Source organism: Monopterus albus, unplaced genomic scaffold (assembly GCF_001952655.1).
Source record: "Monopterus albus unplaced genomic scaffold, M_albus_1.0 scaffold277.1, whole genome shotgun sequence".
Lineage (NCBI taxonomy): Eukaryota > Metazoa > Chordata > Actinopteri > Synbranchiformes > Synbranchidae > Monopterus > Monopterus albus.
The window spans coordinates 82,865-96,294 of NW_018128157.1; the positions used below are offsets into that span (position 1 = coordinate 82,865).

General features: G+C 47.2%; 1 protein-coding gene across 2 annotated transcripts in view; it reads right to left on the reverse strand.

Annotated features, from left to right (window-relative positions):
* Positions 1 to 13,430, reverse strand: part of mmrn2a (multimerin 2a) — a 25,055-nt gene that overhangs the window by 8,961 nt on the left and 2,664 nt on the right. The window contains exons 1-4 of one of the 2 annotated variants that reach the window (XM_020622311.1): positions 13,143 to 13,386; positions 6,003 to 6,125; positions 5,471 to 5,577; positions 1,571 to 1,795 (exon numbers count right to left, since the gene is read on the reverse strand). In XM_020622311.1, the coding sequence (XP_020477967.1) occupies positions 1,571 to 1,795; positions 5,471 to 5,577; positions 6,003 to 6,125; positions 13,143 to 13,375 (688 nt within the window). In that variant the 5' untranslated portion in view covers positions 13,376 to 13,386. Of the gene's footprint in view, positions 1 to 1,570; positions 1,796 to 5,470; positions 5,578 to 6,002; positions 6,126 to 13,142; positions 13,387 to 13,430 lie in introns of those variants that run through there. The other variant, XM_020622312.1, reaches the window with a different exon arrangement.

Sequence of the window (13,430 nt, forward strand, 5' to 3'; positions counted from 1 at the left end):
GCAAGGTTTAATATAGTGTCAGAGGTCACCTTATAGCGCACACGCACGATGTATGGGAAGACAGAAGAAAGAGAGGATTTCCTGCGCAGGAAGTGTGCATGTGGTTACCGGAGGTGTCGCTGCAGACACGTTTCAGCTCTGGTTCCTTCCCACACACCGGGCCTTCTGTGTTTGTGAGGACACTGACATGACGCATCCCTGACCTCAGCCTGATTGTCACCTGAAGCCTCAAACCGCCTCTGAACAGGTGTCAGTGTGTATTAATACTGCATTCTAAATGTTACTTCAGTAAAAATAAAAAGGTGCAAAATATACTTTAACCAGCAAAAGTATAAATACTCATTCTGCAGAAAGGCTCGTTTCGCAGCCCATTAGTCTTCACCTGAGGTAACATGTGACAGTGTCAACCCTCCCCAGTCGAGCTCAGAGATGTGTCCCAGTAAGAGCATGACGTACGCAGTCAGAATCGCCTCTGTCAATCATCTGCGAGCCTCACAGGCCGACTTGTCCTGAGCCTTCGTCACAGCTGCCAGCAGTTTGGACAAACCCCCCCCCACCCCACATCACAGAATGGGACGTTACTGAATGTAACTAATCCTGAACCACAGAGACTTTGGCCTCTGGAGGAAACAGTTTGTGACTCCACAGACACTTTGTGTCCGTTCATCTTTCACATTATCGTTTACTTTTTATTTGTTGTTGAAAAACATAAAACATTTTCATCATCGTTCCCGTTATCGAACACTACTTTATTTAGTTTTAGTTTCATTTTCGTCCTGACAAACAGGTAGTCAGTGAATATCTTTGTCATCATTTTTGTTAAACTAGTGCAGCTTAGGGGCCTGTGGGGCCCCTGGACCAGAGGCTCTGTATGAAGTGACCTCATACTGATACTGCACTGGCCTGTGTGGTGCCCTGATTCTCTGCACACTGTTGTAACAGCAGCGGTAGCTTCCAACAACAGTTCAGTTGTTGCAAGCATGCGTCCGACCATGGACGGATGATGAGACAATGGGCCCCAGGGCACAGACATGACACAGGCCCTCACTCCTCCTACACTGGGGCCCCAGACTGACAGAGACTAAATGATTACAACCAACACAGCAGTGCTCTAGTTTTCAGTCGTCGTGTGTCTGCAGCATTTTTCTGATTCTTTGCGGTTGAGTCTTTGTAGTCATTTTGCATATTTGTCTCTTTGTAATCACCACGCGTCTGTTTGTCGTCATAGTTTTGCGTCTGTGTGTTTTTTTTTTGTTGTTGTCTTTTTCCAGTCACGTTTACAAAGACTTCCAACGGAGGTTCTGGCCCAGGGGCCCCTGACCTGGGTCCAGTCAGGCTGTTTGCTTACAGTAAATGCTGTTCCCCTTCTTCTTTGCTGTGTACAGCTCCTCCGTGCATAGTATGAAACGTGCTCTCTAAAGAAGCGGGCCAGGCTGGGCCGGGCCTACTCCGCCCCGCCTGCTCAGCGATCCGTCCATGCATGAAGGCCACATTACTGAGGTTACACAGCAGAAACACTAACAAGGACCAATCTCAGTGCTGAGCTCACAGTTTCAGTGTCAACACTCACCAGGAAGACGGTGCTCCTGCTGCCCGTGGTCGCGGTGGTGATGGCGATGGTTGTACATATTCGTGGCATGCTGTGATGTATGATGGGAGTTGAGGGCATGTTCTGGGTTGTGGCTCAGATCATGGGTGGGATGTGTGGTGCTGTGCAGCGGACTGATGGACGCCTGGTAGTCGTTCTGCTCACGATGCGGGTCGCCTCGTTGCTGCTGGGGCCCCGCCTCCACATCTGAAACACACACAGCTGATGATGAAGTGACGGTTTCAAAAGAGGGGAAACTGAAAGTAGCTGGACTTTCAGGGGTTTGTTGGGAGTAAGAAAAGTTTTCCTTCAAGCTTCACTGGTACCAGTTCCATACAGTACATTGGCCACCAGTGTGGTCCAGGCGGGAACATCTCAACATCTGCTGGATCAGTTGAAATTTGATTCAGACGCTCATGGTTTCCATGATTTGGGGGATTCTCGGACTTTTCCTCTAGTCCCAGCAGCACATCAAGGTTTTTATGAAATATCTCAGTTACTGTATGGACTGAAACGTTAACAAGATGTTCACAGAACTGGGAAACAGCTGTGCACCATCAGCTGCCAGAGGATGAAAGAATTAAACACCAACTGTGGCGTGTACAAAGGTCTGGGCACCTTACAAACTTTGTACATGCCAGCATCGCACAGTTTCATGTTTTCTAGTTTTTTAAGAGCATGAAGTAAAAAGTAAGGACATGAACATCTGAAGTGTCGTTTGTGTTTGCAGCAGAGGCTGGATTCACTTCAGAGAACGTCTCCGACTGAGCCTGATTTAACCCTGTTGATACCGTCTAGTGTACTTACTGTGGTTTTTATTCACTTTACTGCACTTACGCTTTGACAGCAAGTTGTTTGCCACAGCATATTAATAAAGCTTCAGTGAACTAAAGACCCGACAGGAAGTCAGGCTGACGTGCAGGCAGGGGGTGGGACAGAGGGCCTGATGGGAAACAGGCTGATGCATCTGGGGACTTCTCAGCTGAGTTTCACTGAGTTAATGACCAAACTACAAGTCAGTGATAGAATCAGAGCAGGAGCAGGGAGCTCCTTGTCAGTGACCTGCAGTCAGGGCCGAGCGCACCGACATCAGTGCTGCGTCCGCAGACAGAAAGAGCAGGACATCCTGCACGGTCATCAGCCGGAAGCCAGTGTGAGGGCTTGTTCCCGTGTTTTCCTTGAGGTTTTTAAAATCACAAAGGACACTCGGTTGGCGAGCAATATTGAGACTAAATGTTTATGACACATGGGTTTTGCTCCTTGACCCTCAGCAGCAGAGCCATACTGCATTAGCCGCCGTTTTCCTCTGAAATCAGGCAGCAGCACCCCCTATGCACTGCACATCGCTCTGACTTTAATGTGGCTGTGTATGAAACAACAGTGTGAAAACCGTGTGAACCTACAGAGATGCGTCAGCCAGGGTATCCTGAAAGTTTTGCTAACAGATCGTACATTTAGAAAGTATGTATCTGTCTACTTCTGCACGTTTAGTATCTGAACCACATCTCTTTTAGTTCATAGTGATGTGTCCATAGAAGTCGCTCTACATAGCCGCTGTCCCTGCTCAGCAGCAAACAGCAGACGCACACAGACAGAGACCGGCTGCACATCCTGGTGTGTTTAGACTGGCTCTGCAAGAGGCAGGAGCCTTCTGGATGAAAAGCACTAACACCCCGTGCATGCAAGCGCACATTCGTGGGGGATGACTCTGAAACATTGTGTTTCTGTGCTTTATCTAACCATTGTCACAACAAAGATAAAACACTTTGCAGAGGTGCAAATCATGTGTTATAAACCTGTTACCCATGGATCTGCGACTGAAACTGGTCAAACTGGTCCTGGATCAGATTTCACTGTCTCACCCAAACAGGAAACGGCCCGTCACAGGCACAAACCCTCACGAGTTATATGTATGCAGGGCTGTTTTTGGCCATGTGCTCCTTTGCATCAGCTGGGGTTCATCATTTCATCTGCAGGCAACAACATAACATGCTGACAAAGCCTCAGCTGTATCCCAGCATGCACTGCACATTAGGGAGTTAACACATGGCTCTAGAAAAACAGCGGAAAGAGAAGTACATGAAGTTATGGGTGCTATTTCAATGTTGGGTTGATTTACTGACAGATACGGCTGCAGAACCGGACACTGGGACATTTCCACTTCAACTTTCTTTCTTCTCCTTTTACATTGTCCTGTTTTGGCTTCTCGCAGCCATTCGAAGCCTGGTCTAACTACCCAAGGCTTCAACAGGGTCGGGTACTGAGACACACACAGGAGGTGGACACAATAACAGAAACACTTTTGCAATCTGCGTTTCATTGTGTGGCAGAGGTGATGACTCAACTTTGCTGTATTTGAAAGTGTTCCTGTTATTGTGTCCAGTCTGTTTCTGCAGGGCTGCAGTTGTGAACAAACTGACTTAACGACATGGCCTCCAGCTCACAGGAAGTCGGTTCAATCAGAGGTGTGGTGGGAGCAGACTGTACCATGTTGATGTGTGTGTGTGTGGGGAACAGCCTCTTTATTTGTCTTGCTTTGTTAAATCGAGCCTCTAAAGGCCAAAGGTCTATTTTAGTCTGAATTTTTTCCAAAAACTTTGACTGTTTTGTTTCTTGGTGCCACTCACTGGACAAACAGTTCTAGTTATTTATACTGCACATATCCTGCAGCACTGCAGTACCACACGTCTCCAGTGACCTCCAGTTCAAAACGGTTTAGGAAAGACAGTGGAGAAGTCTGGTGTTTTATGACCAACATTCCAGCCCAAGCTTAAGGAGTAGGATCAGGGCCTGATCACAAACAAAATATCTTCCTTTCAGCCTTTGCACTACGTAAACAGAAACCCTGGAGGACGTCAGAGTCGTGTCTGCCGGACAAACTCGACAAGCCTCTTTTCAAAGTTTTCCACCATCTGACTTTCTCATTCTGAGCTACATGTCGCCGATGTGTAGCATTAAGGTCTGAGGACATGCACCACCATGTGAGGCAGCTGTGATGCACATGCGCAAGCAAGTTTATCTGAGGGTTTACATGAACTTCTTGCTCTACACTAGGGGGCCCATCACCAGTAGGGTTTTAACAAGGCTTAGCTACACAGTGACACACACTGCTCTGCATTCTCTTTAGTTTGATGTGACTCGAATTGAACTTTGGATTCTGGACCACCCCACTCTACGTACTACGCCACCAGTGCTATGTTTACACTGAAGTCACTAGAGGTACCCTCAGGACCTGTACGAGAGAAAGGTGTCAGTATCTGATTCCCTTTGAAGAGGAGCTGGTCAGCCAGTCCACCATGGCTCAGTATCCCTACGATCAGATGGTGAGAGATTTACAGAGCAGCAGCAGGACTTTAAGCCCTGCTGTCTGCCATCCTGGGAGTCAGTGCACAGAATGGAGGAGCACTGGGATGTGCTCGGCATCCTCAGCCTTTCCCAGGACTCCAGCAGCAGCTTTCCTGAGGAAAGTCCACCACAGTAATCCCTCCTGCTGGGAACAAAAGCCAAGGTCGGCTTCTCCAAGTCCTGCCTGCAGACAAGTCGCTTGCCGTGAAATCTTCTGGCTTTGTTTCACACTTAAACGCTTCAACCAGTAATTGCGTGTCAGAAATCTGGCTGATTTTGAAGATTGAGTATCAGTAAGTGCCATATTCATTTAAATCATAAATATTAATATGGTATCGGCATCACAACTCCAGCACTGCTCAGGCCATACTTTGTGTAAATTCAGCCACTGAAGAATCTGTAACATCACAGTTCTGTCAAACTCACGTCTTCATCCAACACCTGCAGAGCCTCTGATGTGCTGCGTGTCCTGTGACGTGAGGTCACGGCTTTGACATCCACAGTATCACGACTACTGCGATGCCTCTGCTGACCCACCTGTGTCGTCGCAGTTGTCTCCTCTGTGTCCTGGACAACAGTTCCAGTGCAGGGTGGTGAAGATCTTCTGCTTCTGGGTGTAGACCGGCCGGGTGGACAGCTTGTACCTGCACGTGCGCATGCACACAGACACACATACACACACACACTGCAGTGAGCTGACATTCAACTCTGCCTGAGGACATGAAAATGAATTTGACAGATCTAAAACAACGATGAGACAGAACTTGGCTGGAAGAAGTCGACAGGGAGCAGGACACGTGCTCAGAGTCTTTACTTAAGTACATGTTTGTTTGTTTGTTCCTCTTCAGTCACAGAGACCATCCTAAACGCAGCAGCACCTTGTGTTGTAAAGACTAAAATCATCACACAACTTGTCAAACTCTTTCAATATCGAGAACCTCTCTGCACCTTTGGCATATGTTCCTGTTCTGAGTCACTATATGAGGCGTATTAATGTTCTGGCAAACAGCGCCGTGCATTGTGAATATAGTGTGTTGCAAATGAACACACAGTGTTGTTGTGTACTCACATGACCAGTTGACAGTCAGGGATCCCGCTCGGACAGGGACTCTGAGACATGATGGTGTACTTCTCTGTTCCACACACCACCGCCACCGTCACCACACGCTTCTGGACAAATGCACACCAGTTCCTGTACAATACACACACACACACACAGAGTGAGCATGTGTGATAACGTGTCCACGGTGTTTCAGGAAGACGAATGACATCACTGCAAAGACCCCGAGGACACAGGGCCTCTAACTGCTGCTGACTTTGTCTGCAGAGTGCTGTCACCTCCGTCCTCTGCTTGCTGACCACCAGCAGTGTTCTTAGAGACATACCTGATCATTTTGGCAAATTATTCAGTATTTGGCCAAGAATTTGATAAGAAGACAGACGTTGTGCCTGCCCAGCCAAGAAACAATCCAGCACGTAACGCTCCGTAAAACCACAACATGTTGCTTTTACACTTTGGTTTGAGCACTGTCACCTCTGGACACAGCTACGCTAGCTCTTTCCCGCGGCCTCCAGAGACTCGCAGCAACCACAAAGAGACAAAACGACGCAAAGGAGTCGGGGGCCTCTAGCATGTCTGAGTCCAGGGCCCGGCCCACGGCTGTCACACGTTAGCAACAAGCTGCAGACATTTACTGATACAGTCAAAAGCTGTTTGACCTTCATTTATAACCAGGACTTAAAATGTGAGTTGCACCACATTTTTACTTGCTTTATAAAAGTGAAACCCACACACACACACACACACACACACACACACACTATTTCAGCACTCTGGTAGTTATAGCTGAAGTTGCGCTGCTTTTTGTGCTGTGTGTTTTCGTTGGCGTGACAATCGCAGTGGGTACGAGCCAGTTGTTTATCTGGACTTGGCTGACGTCCTGTTCGCTCTGGTCTGTTGCACAAAGCCCCTCTGTCTAATCTGCTCTGACCTTGTGCGGTGTTGGGGTGTGTATTTACTGCGACGTTGTTGTCGGACTTGTCTCATTTCTTCCTGTCTGTTGACTTTGGCCGACAGAGACACCGACAGCTCCTCTGCGTTTCTGCAAGTATCTCTACACCAGTGCAGTAAAGTCACTGTGGATCTCTGGAGACCCGATGCACCTATGAGACCTCCAGCAGAGCCCCGATGATCTGGTCCAATCCTTCTCTAACAGATATATCCCTCCAGGTTTAACAGGCATAACTACCTATAAAACTACTTTCCCTGTGTACTGGGCTGTTTGGTTCCTTTCTTGATTGAGTTAAATAGTAGTTCTGACAACTTGCTATGTTTTTGATACATACGGCAAAACTATTCACATGTACCGTGTGCGTGTTCACACCTGGCTTGGCTTAATCGTCTGAGCTGCAGAGCTTCAGCTTTGTCTAAGAACTAGTAAACACACATCAGTGTTGCACTGGGTGACAGGTGCCTTCATTATGAAAAATATGGGCACAGCAGCTCCACAGACTTCAGGCAGAGGCCACTGAGCACGCTCAGATACACCCAGACAACAGCAAAATCACCAGCATTGCCCTTTAAAATATCCCCAGTGTTTGTGTGCAAATATCACATCTGATATCATCTAACATAATAATTACACAGCCATTGTTTCTACAAGTGAACAATCTGCTAAGACTCAGAAAAGCCCCAGGCCTTTGCCTCTGGTGTCATTTCCTGTGGCGAGCTGAGGGTCACCAACAAAGGCTCAACACAGAGAAAATCCGCCCTAATCCGGAGCGACCGTTAACACAGTTAATCCTTGAAATAAACATACAGGACCGTCTCTCCCTGGTTCCTCGCTCAGAGGTTTGGGTTTGGATCCTCGTCCTCCGGGAGAGCTGGCGACTCCTTTGTCTTTGTCTCCATGTCTGTTCACATCGTCCTTCTCTCTCTTTGTTCCTCTCTCCTATATGTGTGGATGATGTGCTTGAGTTTTCCATCTTGTGTGGTTGTGCAGTCCTGGTACCAGGTCTTGTCTGACAGGAGGCTGAGCAGCTCAGGTCTGTTCCAGGCTCCAGGAAGTTTGTTCATCCTACATGTCCCTCTGTCCTGGAAGACAGATCCTTCCTCTGTTACCCCTCCCTATGTTTCTTCCATTTTTTGTCCATCAGAGTGTTTTGGTTTATTCCTGATCTGATTCAAGGTCTAAGGGCAGAAGGTGTGTACACATGATGTACACAGTGTAAAGCCCCTTGAGGAAAATTTGTGATACTGGGCTGTAGGAATCAAATCTGACCTGAAATTGAGATGGAGTCACTAAACTATGAGCTGAAGCAGACTATAAAGCTCAGTAATTTTTTCACAAAAAGACGCGAGTTGGACACAAAGACCCAGAAAACAAATGAGCACAAAGGAGGAGCCAATACAAACACATCAGTCCCAGCTGCTTTAGTTAGAGCACTCCTATTTACTAAATGCAGTCTCACACAGGATGCAAACTCTTGTGTTTTTATATGCCCACCACCCACCCGACCTGCGACCTCCGCCTCACAGGCAGTACACTGAGGCTTACACAGCGTACAGCTTAGAGCACGTTCACATACAGGCAAGTGTGAAACCTTCAGCAGTGGCTGGGGTGGGGTGGGGGGGTTGGTGGATCTGAGGGCGCTGGAACAAGATCAGAGAAGAAACCTTTAATCTTCATCATCAGGCTGATTTGTCCTGTCAGACTGAACTCTGGGCAGCAAAAGCCTTTCTCCCTGGGTTCAACTTTTCTCCTTCATGTGATGCAGCTTAATCTCAGAGGTTTGCTCCTCTGTCCTTGTTTATCCTGACATGTCTTCAGTTTCTTTTCTCTAACAGCACATTTCTCAGCTGCAGGCTGTCTGTCAGCTATCTGTGCTCTGCAGCAGATTCGGCCTATCAAGAAATTGGTGAAGCAAGAGCTGGAGGAACCTCGTGTGAGGCCATCCTCCTCTGGCCGATATCATCACTGCACATTTGATGATAAGACGTGAGGAGCTCTGTTCCAAAATGAAACGACTGACACAAAAACTTCAATGATGAATGTTTTTGTTGGGTCCAGAGATGTTTAGAGAGGCTTCCAGGAATAACTTCTGTGATTAGCTGTTGTGATTCTCTAAGGTTAGAACCCCAGGGAACCTGCTGGAACTTGTGTGGTCTACCAACAAGTGGCATACACGGGTCTCAGACCTGTAAAAGCACCATCTCTGTGGACATTTTGTGACTCTGTGAATGTTTTGTGTCTCTTTCTGGCCATTTTGCACTTTGTATTCATTTAACTGAGGCAGCACAAAGCAAGCTGTTTATATTTCTGTGTAAAATGTGTCAGACGTTATCGTGACAGTGGACGCCTCTGGACCACATCTGTTTCTGGAGAAAAGTCCCTTTGCTGCCTCTGACTTTCTTTCTTTCAGCAAGAGCAAAATAAATATTTGGAGTGTGTGCCCAGGACCCACCACGTCGGACTTGTTGCTGCACTTGTGCCCGGTTATACCAAACACAACTGCTGGCTTGCGTTTGACATGTCAGACTGAAGAGGTACAACCTTGTAGAGCAAACATGCCAGGGATTTTTGTTCCCTCCTTTCCAACACAAACATCCAGTCACTTGGTTTAGTTTTGCACTGTCAGTTATTTTGTAAGAGGAGGCATCACTTTGTTCAAACAACACTTCTCGTTTTGGACCAAACATCCTCAAATCTTCACTGAAGGCAGCTCTTTTTGCACCGCAGGTCATCTCAAACCGTCCACAGCTGTGGCCTGTAAAACTGTCACTTTCTAGCTGCTTTGTCTGGTGTGGATTTGTTTGGCTGAGCACTGAAGAAAGAGACCTTTGAGCTGAGGTCTGTGGGGGTTTCTGCTGCAGCCTGGGTCCAAGAGCTCAGGTTCAGATGTTTATGCACGAGCCACAGGGTGAATAATGAGACTGCAGGAGGTCTGAACACACTGGAGGGATCTGTCACAACAGAGAGATCAGTGGGTTTCATTCAGATACCAGGGTCTGTTTATGCTTGCAGGCCTTAAAATATGAAGCTTGTCCTGAGGGAGAAGGGTCACAATCTCATTTCATGTTCAGTGTGTACTTATGCTTATCTCAGCATCAGCTCCGTGAGTGTGGCTGTGTTTAGTTCTGTTCATTCTATTTTGGCGTCAGCCAGAGGAGCCGCCTCTTATTCTCCTCTGTGGATGTATTTATTAATCCTCCGGGTTCTCAGACACGCAGTTAAAATCCAGGAGGTAGATTAAGCACTCACTCATCTCTTCTTCTCTCGGCTGCTCCTTTGTCTGCAGCTCATCCAGCAGAAACTTCCATCTCTCAAAAATACCCCCACATTCTCCAGAAAGAAGCTTTTATCCGACTGCCAGTTGTGCACATTCACCTGCATGATCATCATGATAACAACAGTCTTTAAATCTGTGTCCTTTGGGTGTGGAGTGTTGTCCTTTCATCCCCCAGCCATGTCTCTCTACCGTCTGATAATGGCTGAACAGGCAGTAAATGCTGCCTTCATGGTCCATGTTCGCTGTGGGTCCAGCTCTCTTTGATCCGACCTCTGAGCTGCTGCTTCTTTCATCTGCTTTGAACACCTGGAGCTGCAGGGTGAAGTTTTACTTTGATAGGATTTCAGTGGGGCCTTTAATAACAAGATCAGCAGCAGCTGCCAAGGAGGTTGGAGGTCACAGCACCACAACAAAAGAACAAGTATTCCTGTCAGCCCCAAAGGCCACCATGACAGCCAGAAGAGCAGAGACACAGGAAGACCCTTACTTATGTTTCAAAGTAAGAGCACATACTGTAGACATTTCTCCAGCACTTTTTCTAGATTTAAGCCATAATATCTGAGGTCAAACTGAACATGAGGCACCTGAACCATGTGTAATGAAGTCAGAATCATTCAAGTTGTTAAGAGTCATCCTGAAGAGACCACGAATGTGTGTGAACCAAACTTTGTCACAATCCATCCTGCAGCAGGTTTCAAGCAGATTTTGCAGAAGTGAAGTGAAACCAAAGGTTTTCTCAAAGGAAAACAGTCGATCTACTCACTAATGATATGGACACAATGATCAGCAGGTAAACAGGAAACGTGTAAAACAAGACTGCTCCCTCAGGTCCTCCAAAGCCTCAAATCCTCTCAGACTGAGGACAGACAACAAACTCGTGCATCTCCACTTCATCACCGCTTAACTTCCTGTTGACCTCTGAAGCAGGTCCTGCTCAACCAAAGCCTCAGCCTGCAAAGAAACAAACAGAGAAACCCCGGCAAACCTGCTCCCCATTACACCAACAAAGGGCAGAGTCACAACACAAAGAGTTCCATTTGAGAAGGACGTCGCTAAAGGAGCTTTAAGGTGGGGGGTCAGGAGAAAAGTCGGGGCTATAGGACTAATGAAGGGTTGTTTGTTTTGTTTTTGTTTTTAAAGCCCCCAGGGATCATTTTATCAGCAAATCTGGGGACACGTCTCGCAGCTTAATGTATGGATGTGCGAGCTCCAAAAAAGTCTCCCGAGACATTTGATCTTCATATTTAGCCAGTGTCACTGGTTACCAACCTGTTCCTAAAACAAACAAGACGCAGCCGACCAGTTCACTGTGGGAGAACAGCTACTTCAGTACCCACAGCGGCAAAAATAACAGAGCCAGCTACAGAGGAGCTGCCTTTAACGTCCACTCCAAGGGGGCTAATATAATGAGGCCTGAAGGAAAGTTCTTCCATAACACGGCATTCGTACCCATCATAGAATCAAACAAGAACAGCAGAAAATTTAAATACCTCGTCCGATAGTTGTGATCAATCAATGAAAATAGTTTTATAAATACACAGGCACTACTTTTATTTACAATGCTATACATAATCAGTGTCTAGCTGTTTTTAATCCAGTGTGATGTTTGAAACTAGTTGAGTGGCTGCAGTGTCTAAGGAGCCTTGTTGCTTCAGCGTGCACCCAGTGCGTGGGCCCGCAGAGGCCGCGCTGACTAGGAACCTTCACAAACACCTGCACGGCCCTTCTGGGACAATATCATCATAACTTCCCTAGACAGATTAGTGTGACTTAAGGCGCTGCTGGTCCCTTTTTGGCTTGGTACACACACACACACACACACACACGAGTCATACCTATACAGAGAAGGACCAAAGAGGGAGAGTCTCAGCGTTTTGACTGCCAACACGCCAGTGACACACAGTCCCACCCAGGCTGCCCAGACGCACCACGATCACTTTATGATCTTATCCGACAGACTGCAGGCATCCTCTTTGTGCTTGTCCTCCGGTCAGCGGAGGAAGAACCATTTAGATCCAGTACAACAACTTAAAACTACTCCGTCATTACAGCCACATGCACGTCAAAGTAAAAGTGCTGACTGTGCAGTACAATGCTTCCTGTGACTGATACCTGGTTCTGACATCATCCTACTTTTGATCCTGAGTCATCACCACTGCAGCAGCTGGTTTTAACTAGCTTATGTATAGTTGGCTAGTGTAGGCCAGTGGTTCCCAAGCCGGGGGGTCAGGCCCCCCCATGGGGTCACCAGATAAACCTGAAGGGTGGTCACATTATTCATGGCAAAGAATAACACTGATGGCGTCACATCACATAATGTGTCGCTGTGTTGTTTCTAGTGTAGAACAAGGACACAGATGATTTACACATCACTAGTTTCAGTTTTCATTTTACAAACTGCCCCAACATCTGATTTGGGGGTTGTACCTCAAAACGGTTCATTGTACTTTCACCGCCAGGTCCCAGATGTCAGAGTTTAACTTGGTGAAAAGAGTATTATTAGTGACAACACTCGAACTCCATAGCGTGTTTAATGTTGTATATGGAACCAAAAACCTGAGTAATCTGATCAATGATTTAGTTTCTTCGTTACATCAGCTGATTACTTTTTGATTACTGATTGATTGTTACGGTGCATGAAACATCTGACAATAGTGGAAAATGTTCATCACACTTTCCTAAAGCCCAGAAACTGCCAACAGGGTGAAACAATAAATGTTTAACTCACTATGAGACACATTGACATTAGAGAAGCTGGAGGAATTAAGAGGTTTTTTCCAGGTGAATTGACGTTAACAATGACTCGGTCGTCAGAACAGCTGCAGATCACTCCACTGACTGTCACGGTAGAACTGTGACAGAACCAGCCAAGCAACAAAAAAAAGGCAGCAAGTGAAACTTGAATTCTGGATGTTCTCACCCGTTTCGGGCCGGGAAGGTCCCTTTCTGGCCTGGTGGGGGGTTTTTGGTCGCCACCGGTTGGAGCCTCTCAAGGTGAGGGGGGAATGCTGCTATCCCGAAGCTCCCCATTTCTTCTTCTGCTCTTCCTCCCAGCTCTTCCTCCTCCTCCACCTCGGGGTCTCGTGCTCTCACCTCACAGTGAGCACTGACCAGTAAGCCCAGCACCAGCACCAGTTCTCCCACTGCAGTCATGTTTGCTCCCGGCTACCCCCCTGACTGGAGGCTCACATGACCCGCAGGGGCCCTT